The sequence below is a fragment of the Sceloporus undulatus genome, chromosome 4, assembly GCF_019175285.1.
Source record: "Sceloporus undulatus isolate JIND9_A2432 ecotype Alabama chromosome 4, SceUnd_v1.1, whole genome shotgun sequence".
Taxonomy (NCBI): domain Eukaryota; kingdom Metazoa; phylum Chordata; class Lepidosauria; order Squamata; family Phrynosomatidae; genus Sceloporus; species Sceloporus undulatus.
The window spans coordinates 147,330,013-147,342,134 of NC_056525.1; the positions used below are offsets into that span (position 1 = coordinate 147,330,013).

At 38.9% G+C, this 12,122-nt stretch overlaps 1 protein-coding gene across 3 annotated transcripts in view; it reads left to right on the forward strand.

Moving 5' to 3' along the window:
• The window catches only part of TRIO (trio Rho guanine nucleotide exchange factor), a 269,887-nt gene extending 258,765 nt beyond the window's left edge, over positions 1-11,122 (forward strand). For all 3 annotated transcript variants that reach the window (XM_042461739.1, XM_042461737.1, XM_042461738.1), the window contains exons 51-57: positions 899-926; positions 2,697-2,859; positions 4,452-4,573; positions 4,656-4,734; positions 5,307-5,507; positions 6,785-6,923; positions 8,620-11,122. In XM_042461739.1, coding sequence (XP_042317673.1) covers positions 899-926; positions 2,697-2,859; positions 4,452-4,573; positions 4,656-4,734; positions 5,307-5,507; positions 6,785-6,923; positions 8,620-9,162 — 1,275 coding nt within the window. In that variant the 3' untranslated portion in view covers positions 9,163-11,122. The remainder of the gene's footprint in view (positions 1-898; positions 927-2,696; positions 2,860-4,451; positions 4,574-4,655; positions 4,735-5,306; positions 5,508-6,784; positions 6,924-8,619) is intronic.
• Positions 11,123-12,122: the final 1,000 nt, after the last annotated feature.

Here is a 12,122-nt window from a genome sequence, read left to right on the forward strand (position 1 = left end):
TCGTAACATCCTAATTAATCCTAAAAGTGTTAATATCTATTAACGACGCTTCATTTTTAAAACAATACTTTTACCACTCTGGAAAGCACAGTAGTTTATCTAGGAAGAGCTAGTGTATCCTTTTAGGAAGCAGGATTTTGGTGCAACCTGCTATAGCCCTAATATGTATAACAGAAATAGTCATCTTCCTCTCAGCCCATCACCAAGCAAAACTAGACATTTCTAGATTTAAACCAGATTGAATTGAGGGAACAACAAGTCTTTAATATCAAAAATAATATGAATATATATAAAAATAAATAAATAAAAGGGATATAAAGAGAACCATACTTCATTGCCCAATTCCAAATACCCTAAAAGGAAAGGAAAGCTATCAAACAGTATTTATTATCATGAGTATGAATATAGAAATAACAGTTACATGCAGTTTTTTAACAGTATAATAGCTGTATGTTTTATATTTGTTGTAGGTTCGTATAGAGGGCAGTTTTAAATCCTCTGGTATGATAAGCAGATGTTCTTTATATGCTATAGTCCTAATATGTAAAATATATTATTATATTATATTATGCTATCTTCTAAAATTTTCAAGACCTGGCACATCCGTACCAAGATTTGTTTAAGTACAACCGGTCCACTGGCATTGTGAATACTTCACTATTTAGTGTCAAATGAAAGGGTCAGCATTTTCCATACCGTCTGAAGTGTGGGATGAGATGTGTAGGGACAGAATGACACTGTTATGTTAACTTAGCAGTTTTATAAGGAATCGGCTGGTCAAAGACACTATTCTGGGTTGAGAGATGTTTCCGACAATAATTATTTTAACTGTCTTCTCCCTATGAAAACTCTGGGAAACTTTTCAAAATTCTAATTCTTTTAAACTTCTCATTTTCAGCTTCTCAACCCCAACTACATTTATGATGGTAAGTTCAAATTGTAGTACTGTGGAAAATGACATTTTTCATACAGTTTTACGAAAGTAAAGGGAAAAAATCATGTATAAATACCTTGAAATAAACCTGATCTTATTCAGCCATCAGATGATAGCATGTGTAGCAATGAAAGCTCTTGGGGGGGTTACAGATATAACATTAGTAACTCACTACATAGTATCCCATCATGTCTAATTCAGGGGTAAGGAACATTTGGCCCTTCAGATATTTTGGATTTCAATTTCCAGAAGCTCCAGCCAGAATGGCCAATGTAAAGGTGCTGAAACATCTGAAGGGCCAAATGTGCCACACTACTAGTCTGAATTACTGGGATTGAGAAATGGGTCATTTTAATGAGAAAGGGCTATCAGTTGAGATCAAGATCAAGCTGAACTAGCCATATGCATCTTAGTCTGGAAACAGATTATTAGGTTTGTTAGAGGGGCAGTTTCTCCAATAGCATAGTGTTTCTCCTGAAAAAATCTAACGTTAAGAGGCAAGTGTCAGTAGTTGTATTTGAAAAATACTTTTCTGGCACATACATGGCTCATGTACTTAAAGCTGCTCTGTAATTAATCAGATGAGTAGAATTATGAGATGATAAAATGGAATATGTCCTTTCAAATGTAGATAGGAAATGCAGTTCTTAATTATTATTTTTCTTACACAAAACAACGCTCTTAGTAGGAAACTAATCTAGCAGATGTCATGTTCTAGCCTTGTCATCTGCTGTGCTTAGTTGTATAGATTCACTTCATTAGTTTACATATTATTTATATATTTTCCATCAGTTGTCCGTAAACCTAGGTTTAGCACTGTTCAGTTGTCTTGGGATACTCGTTTTCTGCTTGCATAGGGCTTTTTAAAGATGAGCTCACTGTTGCCTCCCACTTGTAGCCCAACTGTTACATTCCATTTTAATACCTCAAGATTTTAACATTTTAGTCTTCCTATGTACATATCTCCTTTAAAAAGGAGTTACATACTCAAGGTAACATAGGGCCGATACAGACAGGCCAAAATAAAGCTGCTTCGCGTCACTTTGGAGGTATGTTGTTTAAAATGATGCATGCGCCCTAAGAGGCCAGAAGCTGTGCCAAAGCTGTAGTCCAGTCCTTAGGACTGAATTGTGGCTTTGGCGTGGCTTCTGACCTCTTAAGACACATGCATCATTTAAACAGCATACCTTCAAAGTGATCCGAAGCAGCTTTATTTTGGCCAGTGTGTATGGGACCATATTCAGCATTCTGCTATATGTCTTGTGGCCTCTTCAGATTTTACTATCCTGGTAGGGATTCTCTTACAAAGATACTGGGAGCAGAATTCAGGCTTATGAACTCTCACCTCACCTCTCCTCCCTGTGTGATGAAGTGACTGAACCTTTCAAAGCGAGTTTAATCTGGAAAAGCTATACATTTTTAGGACAGCATAGTTTTCCCATAACTTGTTCTGTTTTCTGTCAGTGTGAGAAGGGGGGGGGGGGGGGGAGTGTAGAAACTTATGTGAGCCCCAGGCCCACTCCTAATTTCTCTCTGGAAAGATTTCTGGGGAATGGGGGAATGCACACAAAAGGCACATGCTCTCTTATATTTTTACAAGACATCAGCTCTGCTACTAGAAAGGCAAAATTTAGCCACAAGTGAAGTATCAGACATGGTACAGAGCTAACATAAAAATTGTCTCTTAATTGCAAGCATTTGGGGTAATAAACACAAAGTATAATTTTAAGCTTTTAATAGCCATTGTTTTCTTCTCTTCTAGTTCCCCCAGAATTTATAATACCATTAAGTGGGATGACATGTGAGATAGGAGAGACTGTCATTCTTAAATGCAAAGTCTGTGGTCGTCCCAAAGCTTCCATAACTTGGAAAGGTCCTGATCATAACACACTGAGCAATGACAGTCACTACAGCATCTCGTACAGGTACTGTGCTTCTTAATGTTGCATGCTTTATACCTGGGTGGGAGAGGAAGGATATTGTCAGTGACGAAGTTGGCAAGCAAGCATAAAAAATCTTCTGGAGGGATGAGGGATTTGCTCTTTGGTATACAAACATATATATGTGAATACACTCACACTCTTGCATACCATATGCATTCCAGGTTTGTTTCTCCCAGTTGAGGAGGAAAAGAAAGGATTCCCAGAATTTTAGATATGTGCATTAAAAAAAACACTGTTGAGACAAGTTCAGTTGAAGACAACCATTGGTTTTTGAGAAAATGTTGTCCAAGATACATAATGGCATGAATGCCAACATAGTGAATAATGGAGAATAAGAAATGCATACATATTGAATAACCTAAAAGTATGTATATTGTAGGGGTGGATAACTGTGAGGGCCAGGGGTCAGTTTCCCACTCCCATCCCTCTGTAAGCTCAACCTCCTCCTCCCTCCACATACACACACACAACAAAACTCAAAATGTCTTGTCTTGCTTTCTTAACAGCCCTTCTCAAAATGGTGACAAAGAGCCATTACATCACATTCTGTTGCCTTTTTGAGAGGAGCTGCAGAGGAATATGGGTGTTTGGGGGAATAGTTCAGGGTTCTGGTGCATTTGTGACATTGGGGTGAAGTTAATTTTTCATATGTTCTACCTGTGTGGGAGGGTTTTCCACATGGTTTAGGGTGATAAATGCCCAAATCACATAATTTTTTAAAAAAATGCAGGGAGGTTGAGAAGCTTTGGGGTACTGGTAGGCAGCTTCAGAGGTCAGAAAAGTGGAATAGAAGGGCCACATGCTGCCTACAGGTCACACTGTGTCCTCCCCTGGTATATTGTAATGACGATAGCATACATTTTCATCAACAACAGAGTCAATTTTTATTTCTTTTCTTATGTAATGAAAGGCACCCAAGCAGTAACATAGCGAAGTCTGATGAAAGAAGGTTAGAAGGGCAGAGAATCAGTACAAGGTGTTGGTTATCACCTTTAAAGCCCTAAATGGCTTGGGTCCAAACTATCTTTGGGACCGCCTTCTCCCCTACAATCCTCCCCGCGCACTCCGCTCCTCTGGGAGAGGCCTACTTCAGCTACAAAAATCTAGGCTCTCGGCTACCTCCCAGAGGGCATTTTCCATCGTCGCCCCCAGACTGTGGAACGGCCTGCCGGATGAGATCTGTCTACTTACATCCTTAGACAGCTTTAAAAAAGCTGTTAAGACAGATCTCTTCCGGCAGGCCTTCTCAGAATAGAGAACCTGGCCTCAGAAAAACATCTGGGAATAAGATACTGCCGCTCCCATTGATTGTTTGCTGAGTGATGTTGTTGACCTTCTGGTCAGTTTTTAACTTGTATGTTTTTTGTTTGTTTGTTTTTAAATTCTGCATTGGATTTAATACTTTTTTAAGGAGGGGAGGGCACCAGGGATTTTATATGTGCTGTATTTTTAACTTTGTTACCTGCCCCGATTGTTCTCAGAGGGGCGGGATACAAATAAATTATTATTGTTGTTGTTGTTGTTGTTGTTATCATCTAAGAAAACTCGTGTCTAAAGTTTATTGTATTTTACAGTGATTTAGGAGAAGCATCTCTGAAAATCATCGGTGTGACCACAGAAGATGATGGTATCTATACTTGTGTAGCTGCAAATGACATGGGTTCAGTTTCATCTTCAGCCAGTTTGCGAGTTTTAGGTAAGGAGAGAAAAGATAAAATATAGTAATAACTTTTGTCTATTAAATGTTTGGTGTCAAATTATTTTTTACATTGTTTCAGGTCCTGGAAGTGATGGGATCATAGTAACCTGGAAAGATAACTTTGATTCCCTGTACTGTGAAGTGGCTGAGCTTGGCAGGTATGATTCTGTCTACATGTATCTCTGAATACCAGGCAGAGCATGGAAAGGTTATCTTTTTGGACTCCAGGTCCTAGAATTTGCCACCCGTCATGATCATTTCTGAATTTTAGAGAGAAGTGGCATGTCTGTTAATGTGCATACAAAGTACTATTGCAACATCCATCAAAGCAGATATTGAGAAATTAGATGAAAGATGTGAGTTACAAACCTGACATTTTAGATGACAATGTAGAAGGTGAAAAAATGACCTTGGACTAAGTAATATTCAGACCAGTTATTATGCTAACATTATTTAATGTTATCTCTTAACATTATCTCTTAATCTTGAGAACTTTACCCTTGGAAATGGAACCATTCCATTTTGAATGTTCCATTTCTGAGGTATTTACATTAGTATATACCTCAGAAATGGAGCATTCAAAATGGAATGGTTCTATTTCCAGGGGTAAAGATTGCAAGATTTGATGTGAATATATATGTCTGTAGGAGTGAACTATTGGCTCCTTATCTCTCTCAGGTATACTTGTCTTGCAGAGCTGACTCTTTCCTTTTCAAATCTTGCTTTCCAGGGGCAGGTTTTCTGTCATTAAGAGATGTGATCAAAAGGGGACCAAGCGAGAAGTGGCCGCTAAGTTTGTAAATAAGAAATTGATGAAACGAGATCAGGTCACTCACGAACTTGGAATTATGCAGAATCTCCAACACCCTCAGCTTGTCGGCCTTCTTGATACCTTTGAGACTTCCACCAGTTACATCTTGGTGTTAGAGATGTATGTGAGCTCTAAGTTGAATAATTCAGATTCTCTGCTTTTTTCTCCATAATTTTAATTTTCAGTCTGTGGACCATGTCTGGTTGACCTAAAGTGTGTAGAAGTTCTGGATAGTACTATGAAAGCACCCTGCCGAGGAGACCACATTTTGTGCCTGCTAGTGAGCCCCTAACAGACACACTGAGTCCAGATTTATATAAAATGCATAAATGAACTGTCTATTAAGATAGTTATGTTTCTAATAAAGCATTACTCTAATAATTAAATATTTTAAAATAAAATAAACAAAACATTACTCCAATAAAGCATATTGCTCAGTTAGCTTAAGAAGTCTGGCATTTCTGATTTTAAGCAAAAGATGGATGAATTCACAATATTTAGTATTCCTTACATAGAACAAGAAAATATAAAGTGAACAGATCTAATCCGCTGCTTCTTGGCCTGGTTCTTCCTTGATGGTGCAGTGACAGCACAGCTTCTGGCTGCATTTGGGGCGTGCATCATCTGAATGCTACGCCCTGAATGCGGCCAGAATCCCCATCATTTGGCCTGTGTGTTTCAAGCCTGAATCCAGTGAGAAGATAGGGTATCTTATAACTTCTATATATGCAATCACTTTTTTTAAAGTTAAGTAATGTTACTTATGGCTTGTATTTTATTTGGAATGCTTATGGAGTGTAACTGGAAACTAATGAGCTTTCACATTCCAGTCTTGTTCCTCCACTCTTCTGAGGGAAGGAACAATGTGTGGGTTGCCCAGCAAACTTTACTATTGGTACTGTGCAACATGTCTTAGGCCAATGCTACTAAAAGCGTTATCAAGGAAATAATTTAGCTTGCTCTGGTTAGGAGGAGCAAGCAACATAAGCATTTTGTCTAGATTAAGACTGAGAATAGGCCCCATTGCTTGTTACTTATGCGAAGGGACATCATGCCAGCACTGGGAAGCAGACCATGCCCTTTCTCATGCCATCAGGCATGCCTCAAGATAGCCACATATTACTATGGCTGCTTGCAGTAAAGCAGCCTACATTTGAGCCATTATGGACCCGCTCCTCAGTATGATTCTTCACAGGTATAATGTAGCAAGAAGGCTGACTGAGCTATAGCTTCTCAAGAGTAACAGTTACTGCTTTATTAAGCTGTCTTATTAATAGTTGAATTAGAGAGATGTTGATTTCCCCCCCCCCCCAAAAAAAATACTAGAATGTGTTCTTTTCCCTCTGAAATATGGACAGTTGGGTTTGTGCTTAACCTGATACTTCTGTTATCATTAGGGCTAACCAAGGTCGACTTCTGGACTACATCGTGCAGTGGGGAAATCTCACTGAAGGAAAGATCAAGCTGTACCTGGGCGAGATTCTGGAAGCTGTGCAATATCTTCATAATTGCAGAATAGTGCACTTGGACCTAAAGGTGAACTGAATAACCATTTATTCTTCCCTAGATGCTTTCAGTCCTAATCCCTGATACTAGCACAGGCATTAGAGTGTTAAGGAAATTCCAACTTGCAGATAACTTGTTTTATGCATGGAAATGAGAAGTATGTTAGTTCTGCCCCATCCCTTTACTGTTCTGAGACTGCACTTGCTGTGAGAGAGGCTGTGTGAATAGAGCATATTTCTGAATGACAGCCAAGGTTCAACCATACATCCATATGAAAGATCAAACTAGAATCTTTACAGGCACACACATTTTAGGCTCTTTCTATGCATCCCCATATATTTGTTTCTCTTTCTATATTCCATATCTTGATGTTTAAAATTGCTAAAATTATTAGGACACTTCATTTTCCTATGCAGTAGTGAGCCAGTGTAAAAGTTCTCTAGTGGACAATACTGGATATTTAGAGGAAATGGGATTTGAACTTCTAAGTCCCAGTAGCTTTTTTTTTGTCCAAGCAGAAGCCAGTGGAGCAGTTTAGATTAGGGGCATGGAAGAGAAGGGCGAGCAATGTGTGACCTTCCAAATATTGCTGGACTGCAATTTTAGCAAGCATATCCAGTGGGGAGGAATGATGGGAGTTGGAATCCAACAAGAATTAGAAGGGTGCATTTTGCCCACTTTTTTCTTGGTACCTGTGCCAGTTTCACAAGGCAAATCTGCCTCACCCACCAAAAGCTGTTGTTAGCTGTAGGAGAGAGAATACCATCTACCCCATTTTCCCTGTAATTTCTTCCTTGAACATTTAGTACAGGGGTAGGCAACCTGCTGCCCGCAGGCCGGATGCGGCCCGGCAAGGCCTTGGGACCGGCCCCAGCCCAGTCCTGCTGCTGATTGCCGCTGGAGCCTTTGGCCTCTCATGTGAGGGCGTGGGGCCTTTGGCCTATCAGAAGGAGGCGGGCAAGGGGGGGCCAGCGGCAGGCAAGGGGGGCAAGCGGCAGGCAAGGGGGGCAATTGTCTATAGAAGCCTCCGAAACATGCATTTATATTAACATTTTTTTAAAAAATCAGCAATTTTTTTGCGTGTCCTCCATTTTTTTAAAAAAAAAGTGTCCTCCATCTGAAAATTTTGTCCTACATTTGTCCCAGTTTATTTATTTAATTAATTTTTAAAAATTATTTAATTATTTATTTTTTGGCTTCGGCCCCCCAGTTGTCTGAAGGACAGCAACCCGGCCCCCGGCTCAAAAAGGTTGCCTACCCCTGATTTAGTAGCTTCAAGAGGAGCAGGTTTGATCTGATCCATAGCACAGTGGGACATATCTGGACTTCCTCTTGTCCAGTGCTGAGGCCCCATTCCAAATACAGAGAGACATACAGCTGCTTAACAAAAGAAAAAGATGATGGGAGATGCACTCAGTTATCTCTTAATTAAGGATGCACTTGTCTCATTTCTAAAACATTACAATCCATGGTTCTGAAGAAGTGGATCACAATCTCTGAAAATTCACCCTATAACGTGTTTGCTACTCTAAAAGGTGCCGTAGAATTGCAGGTGCTGCAGAATTACAGATACAATTTAACACAGTTTCCCTTTGAAAACTGTTCTGCTGTGCTGTGTGTTAAGATTTTTTAGAATTTTTTTAGTTGGCAGGATATACAAATGGTGATTTTTTTTCTGTTTGGTGCCTGCTGGATGATTGTGAAACTCTCCCTCCTCTGTTTCCAGCCTGAAAACATTCTGGTGGATAAGAGCTTGGCCAAAGCGACAATCAGACTGGCTGACTTTGGAGATGCTGTCCAGCTCAACACCACCTACTACATCCACCAGTTACTTGGGAACCCAGAGTTTGCAGCTCCTGAAATTATCCTTGGAAATCCCGTCTCCCTGACCTCAGATGTGTGGAGCATTGGAGTGCTCACATATGTCCTCCTTAGTGGCGTGTCTCCTTTCCTGGATGAAAGTGTAGAGGAAACCTGCCTGAACATTTGTCGCTTAGACTTTAGCTTCCCAGATGACTACTTCAAAGGAGTAAGCCAGAAGGCCAAAGATTTTGTATGTTTCCTATTGCAGGATGACCCAGCCAAGCGTCCTTCTGCTGCACTGGCCCTCCAGGAGCAATGGCTGCAGCCCGGCAGTGCCAAAAGTGCTGACAGCATTGACATAGCCAGACTGACTTCATTCATTGAGCGGCGAAAACACCAGAACGATGTTCGACCCATTCGTAGCATTAAAAACTTCTTACAGAGCAGGCTCTTGCCAAAAGTTTAACTTATCTTTGATGTTCTCTCTCATTCTCTTTCACCTGTCAGTTAAACTGAGGAAGAAGCTCTCCTGCCAATCAGCTGTTGACTTGAATTTGGGGGTGAAGAAAAAACAAACAAAAGCCAATCAGCTGCTAGCATGTTCATCGTGTGGAAATGCATTCCAAGTAAATCTACACACGGTTGTACTTGGGACTAGCAGTGCAAAACTATGTTGGGGTGGAGGACTACAATGTTGTACTCTGCATAATGAAGAACTTTACACTTACAACAGTATTTTATTCAGGTTTCTGCAAAAAAAAAAAACTTTTTTAAATACGTCAAACCAGAATTGAAATTTTGCAAATGATCTTAACTAGCATTTTCAAGATTTTAGACAAAGGAAATACGCCTATGTTCAAAGCACTGGTATTAAGAGACAAGATACAGACACTGACATGTAAAGATAATGGAACAAAATGGCTGCCCATGGAGATGGTGTCCATTTTGGACCATCTTATTTTTATTTTATTTTATTTTAATGGACTTGGACATAGAGCTTTCCAGTTGCCTCGCCTGTGTTTATCTTGCATAGCAGTGCACTGAGATCGGACTCTGCTTATAAGTGCATCCAACCTCAAGATTTTTGCATACAAATAGAATGAACCATTTTGCTCTGATAAAATGTAGGCCTTACTTGTAAATAGACGGTTACCCTGCCTTCAGTCTGTGTCTCTTTAATTTCCCCCCCTACTCCCTTCTTCCTTTTCCTTCCTCCTAAATGGTGGTATTCCACTGTGCGGGTCTTTAGTTCAGGTCAGCTTTGGTTTGACCTTTCAGAAAAGAACTGCTGGGTTTGGTATCCAATAGGCCAACCTTTATTGTCAGGCAGTATACAGCAGAAGAAAATACTGTAAATGCACTCACTTTGGGATTTTGTTTTGTTTTTGTTTTATTTCATATCATGTGCAATGTCGTGGCTTTAACATTTTATGCAACTATTTATGAGGACCTCTGTTGTAACTGTAATAAATATATAGAAAAAAAAAGCACATTCATAGTATGGTGAGCTTTATGACTTCATTTGTGTTTGAAATTTCCAGGGGTGGGTAGGGGAGAGGGTGGGTTTATCACTGTGTCATTAAACTAGTTGAACTTGAGCCTTAGCTTGGGATTTAGTTCAAAAGTCGAGCTGATTTTAAGACTGTAAAATTATTTTCATCTCCTGAAATGCAAACTGGATTTAAAAAAAAATAGAGTGAGGGTTTTTTTCAAGAAGTGTGTTTGTTTTGGTTGTTGTTGTTGTTATTAAAAATGCCAAAGTATTATTTTCCCCCCAAAATCAATCTCTACTTTTTAGAATTTTCAAATTTGTCTGTTGTTTTCTGTACAATAAATGAATGGATTTTGTGCTCTTTAAAGAAAATACAGTCAAGCAGTAATGGTCAGAAATAAGACCGGAATTTGACATACGATAACTGTCTCTTGTTTTTTTAAAAAATGGTTTATAAAACTTTTAAAATATGTGGAACATTAAGATACCGATGGTTTTCTGTGCATTGGCAAGCTGACATGGATGTTTAGTCATCCATGTTTCTCTTCATGTGTAATGCCTGTTGAAAAAAACCAAGCCTTCATCCCATACAAAGTAGACATGGCAGTCTGTCTTAAACCATGATCTGGCTTGGGTTATACTTCTGTTGTAATCTATTTATTTCTCCTTTGTGTTTGTCTTTTGTAAAGTTGTACAGAAACTTTTTAAACAAGAATTAAAATCAAAACTGGATGGATGTGTATTCATACCAACCATAACTTTTTTTTTTGCTTGTGAATTACAATTTCATTTCTTATTTTAGTTGGAAATTTTGCTTTATTTTGCATGTATATTTCTTTGTACAGTGATGTTGTGTGTTTACACAGTATGATGTGATGTAAATAATTTATTTTGCCATCAGTTATTTTAAAAAAATTAAAACATATTTAACAGATGTGCCTGATTTTTTTTTTATTGGAGATCCAAGATTGGTTTACTTCTTTGATTTCACTCTAGGAGTTTATAATTGTAGAATTGTGTTAAATGTTAAAACAAAAAGAGGTGGTAATTCATGAATTTCTTTTCCATTTTCATTAGATGTGTCTGCCAAATAAAGAAAGCAGATCTTAACACTCATTCAGACGTTGTCCATTATAACCTGCTTGCCATTAACACATAGCACTGTGAGGCAATAGCTGCTGGAAAATATTGTCAGTTTATCAAGAAGACCTGAGGAAGAAGAATTATATCGAATTTAAGCACTGGTTGATATAATTGTGCATGATCTGTGGTCTGTTTTGTTCTGCAGTTGAACCTGCAGTAATGTTACTTCCCAGGGATGCTCACCTGGTACTTACTTTGCTGCTGTTTAGTTCTTCCCAAATGGCTTTCTCATTTTTGACTGCAGGCCTTTAAATATCATTTAGGACTCTTAAGATCTGGGGACTGTCCTCCATTTCTAAACAGTTCACATAGCAGAGTGACACACATGTATAGCATCTGTGTACGCAGTACATTATGTCCCATACTTGATTCCTAGGGGTCAATTCTGGTTGCTCTTCATGCAGTGCTTTTAAGTAGGAATGGGTTTAACAAGATTTGCTTTTCATTGGCAGATCAACATAAATATGCTGTGCATAATTTAGAAATAAATCTGGTAGCTGCAAGGATTTGTGACAATGAAGCCTCCAGTACAGTTTAGCTGAGTTGGTAAAATGGTGTAGAATATTGCAAATGTTCAGGGATCAAAGCCATCAGTGACAAAATATACTTTATATCAAAATAAACTGAAAGTCTGGCTGGAATTAAAACCTCCACCAGGTCCTATGGAAAGGCTAGCTTCATATGGCAAGCGAAAGAATTTAAAACTAACTGGAAAGAGATGGAAATAGGATGAAAGGCAGATGAGCAAAAGAAAGGGACAGACTGAGCAAGTGCAGGATACAGGAGTTTCA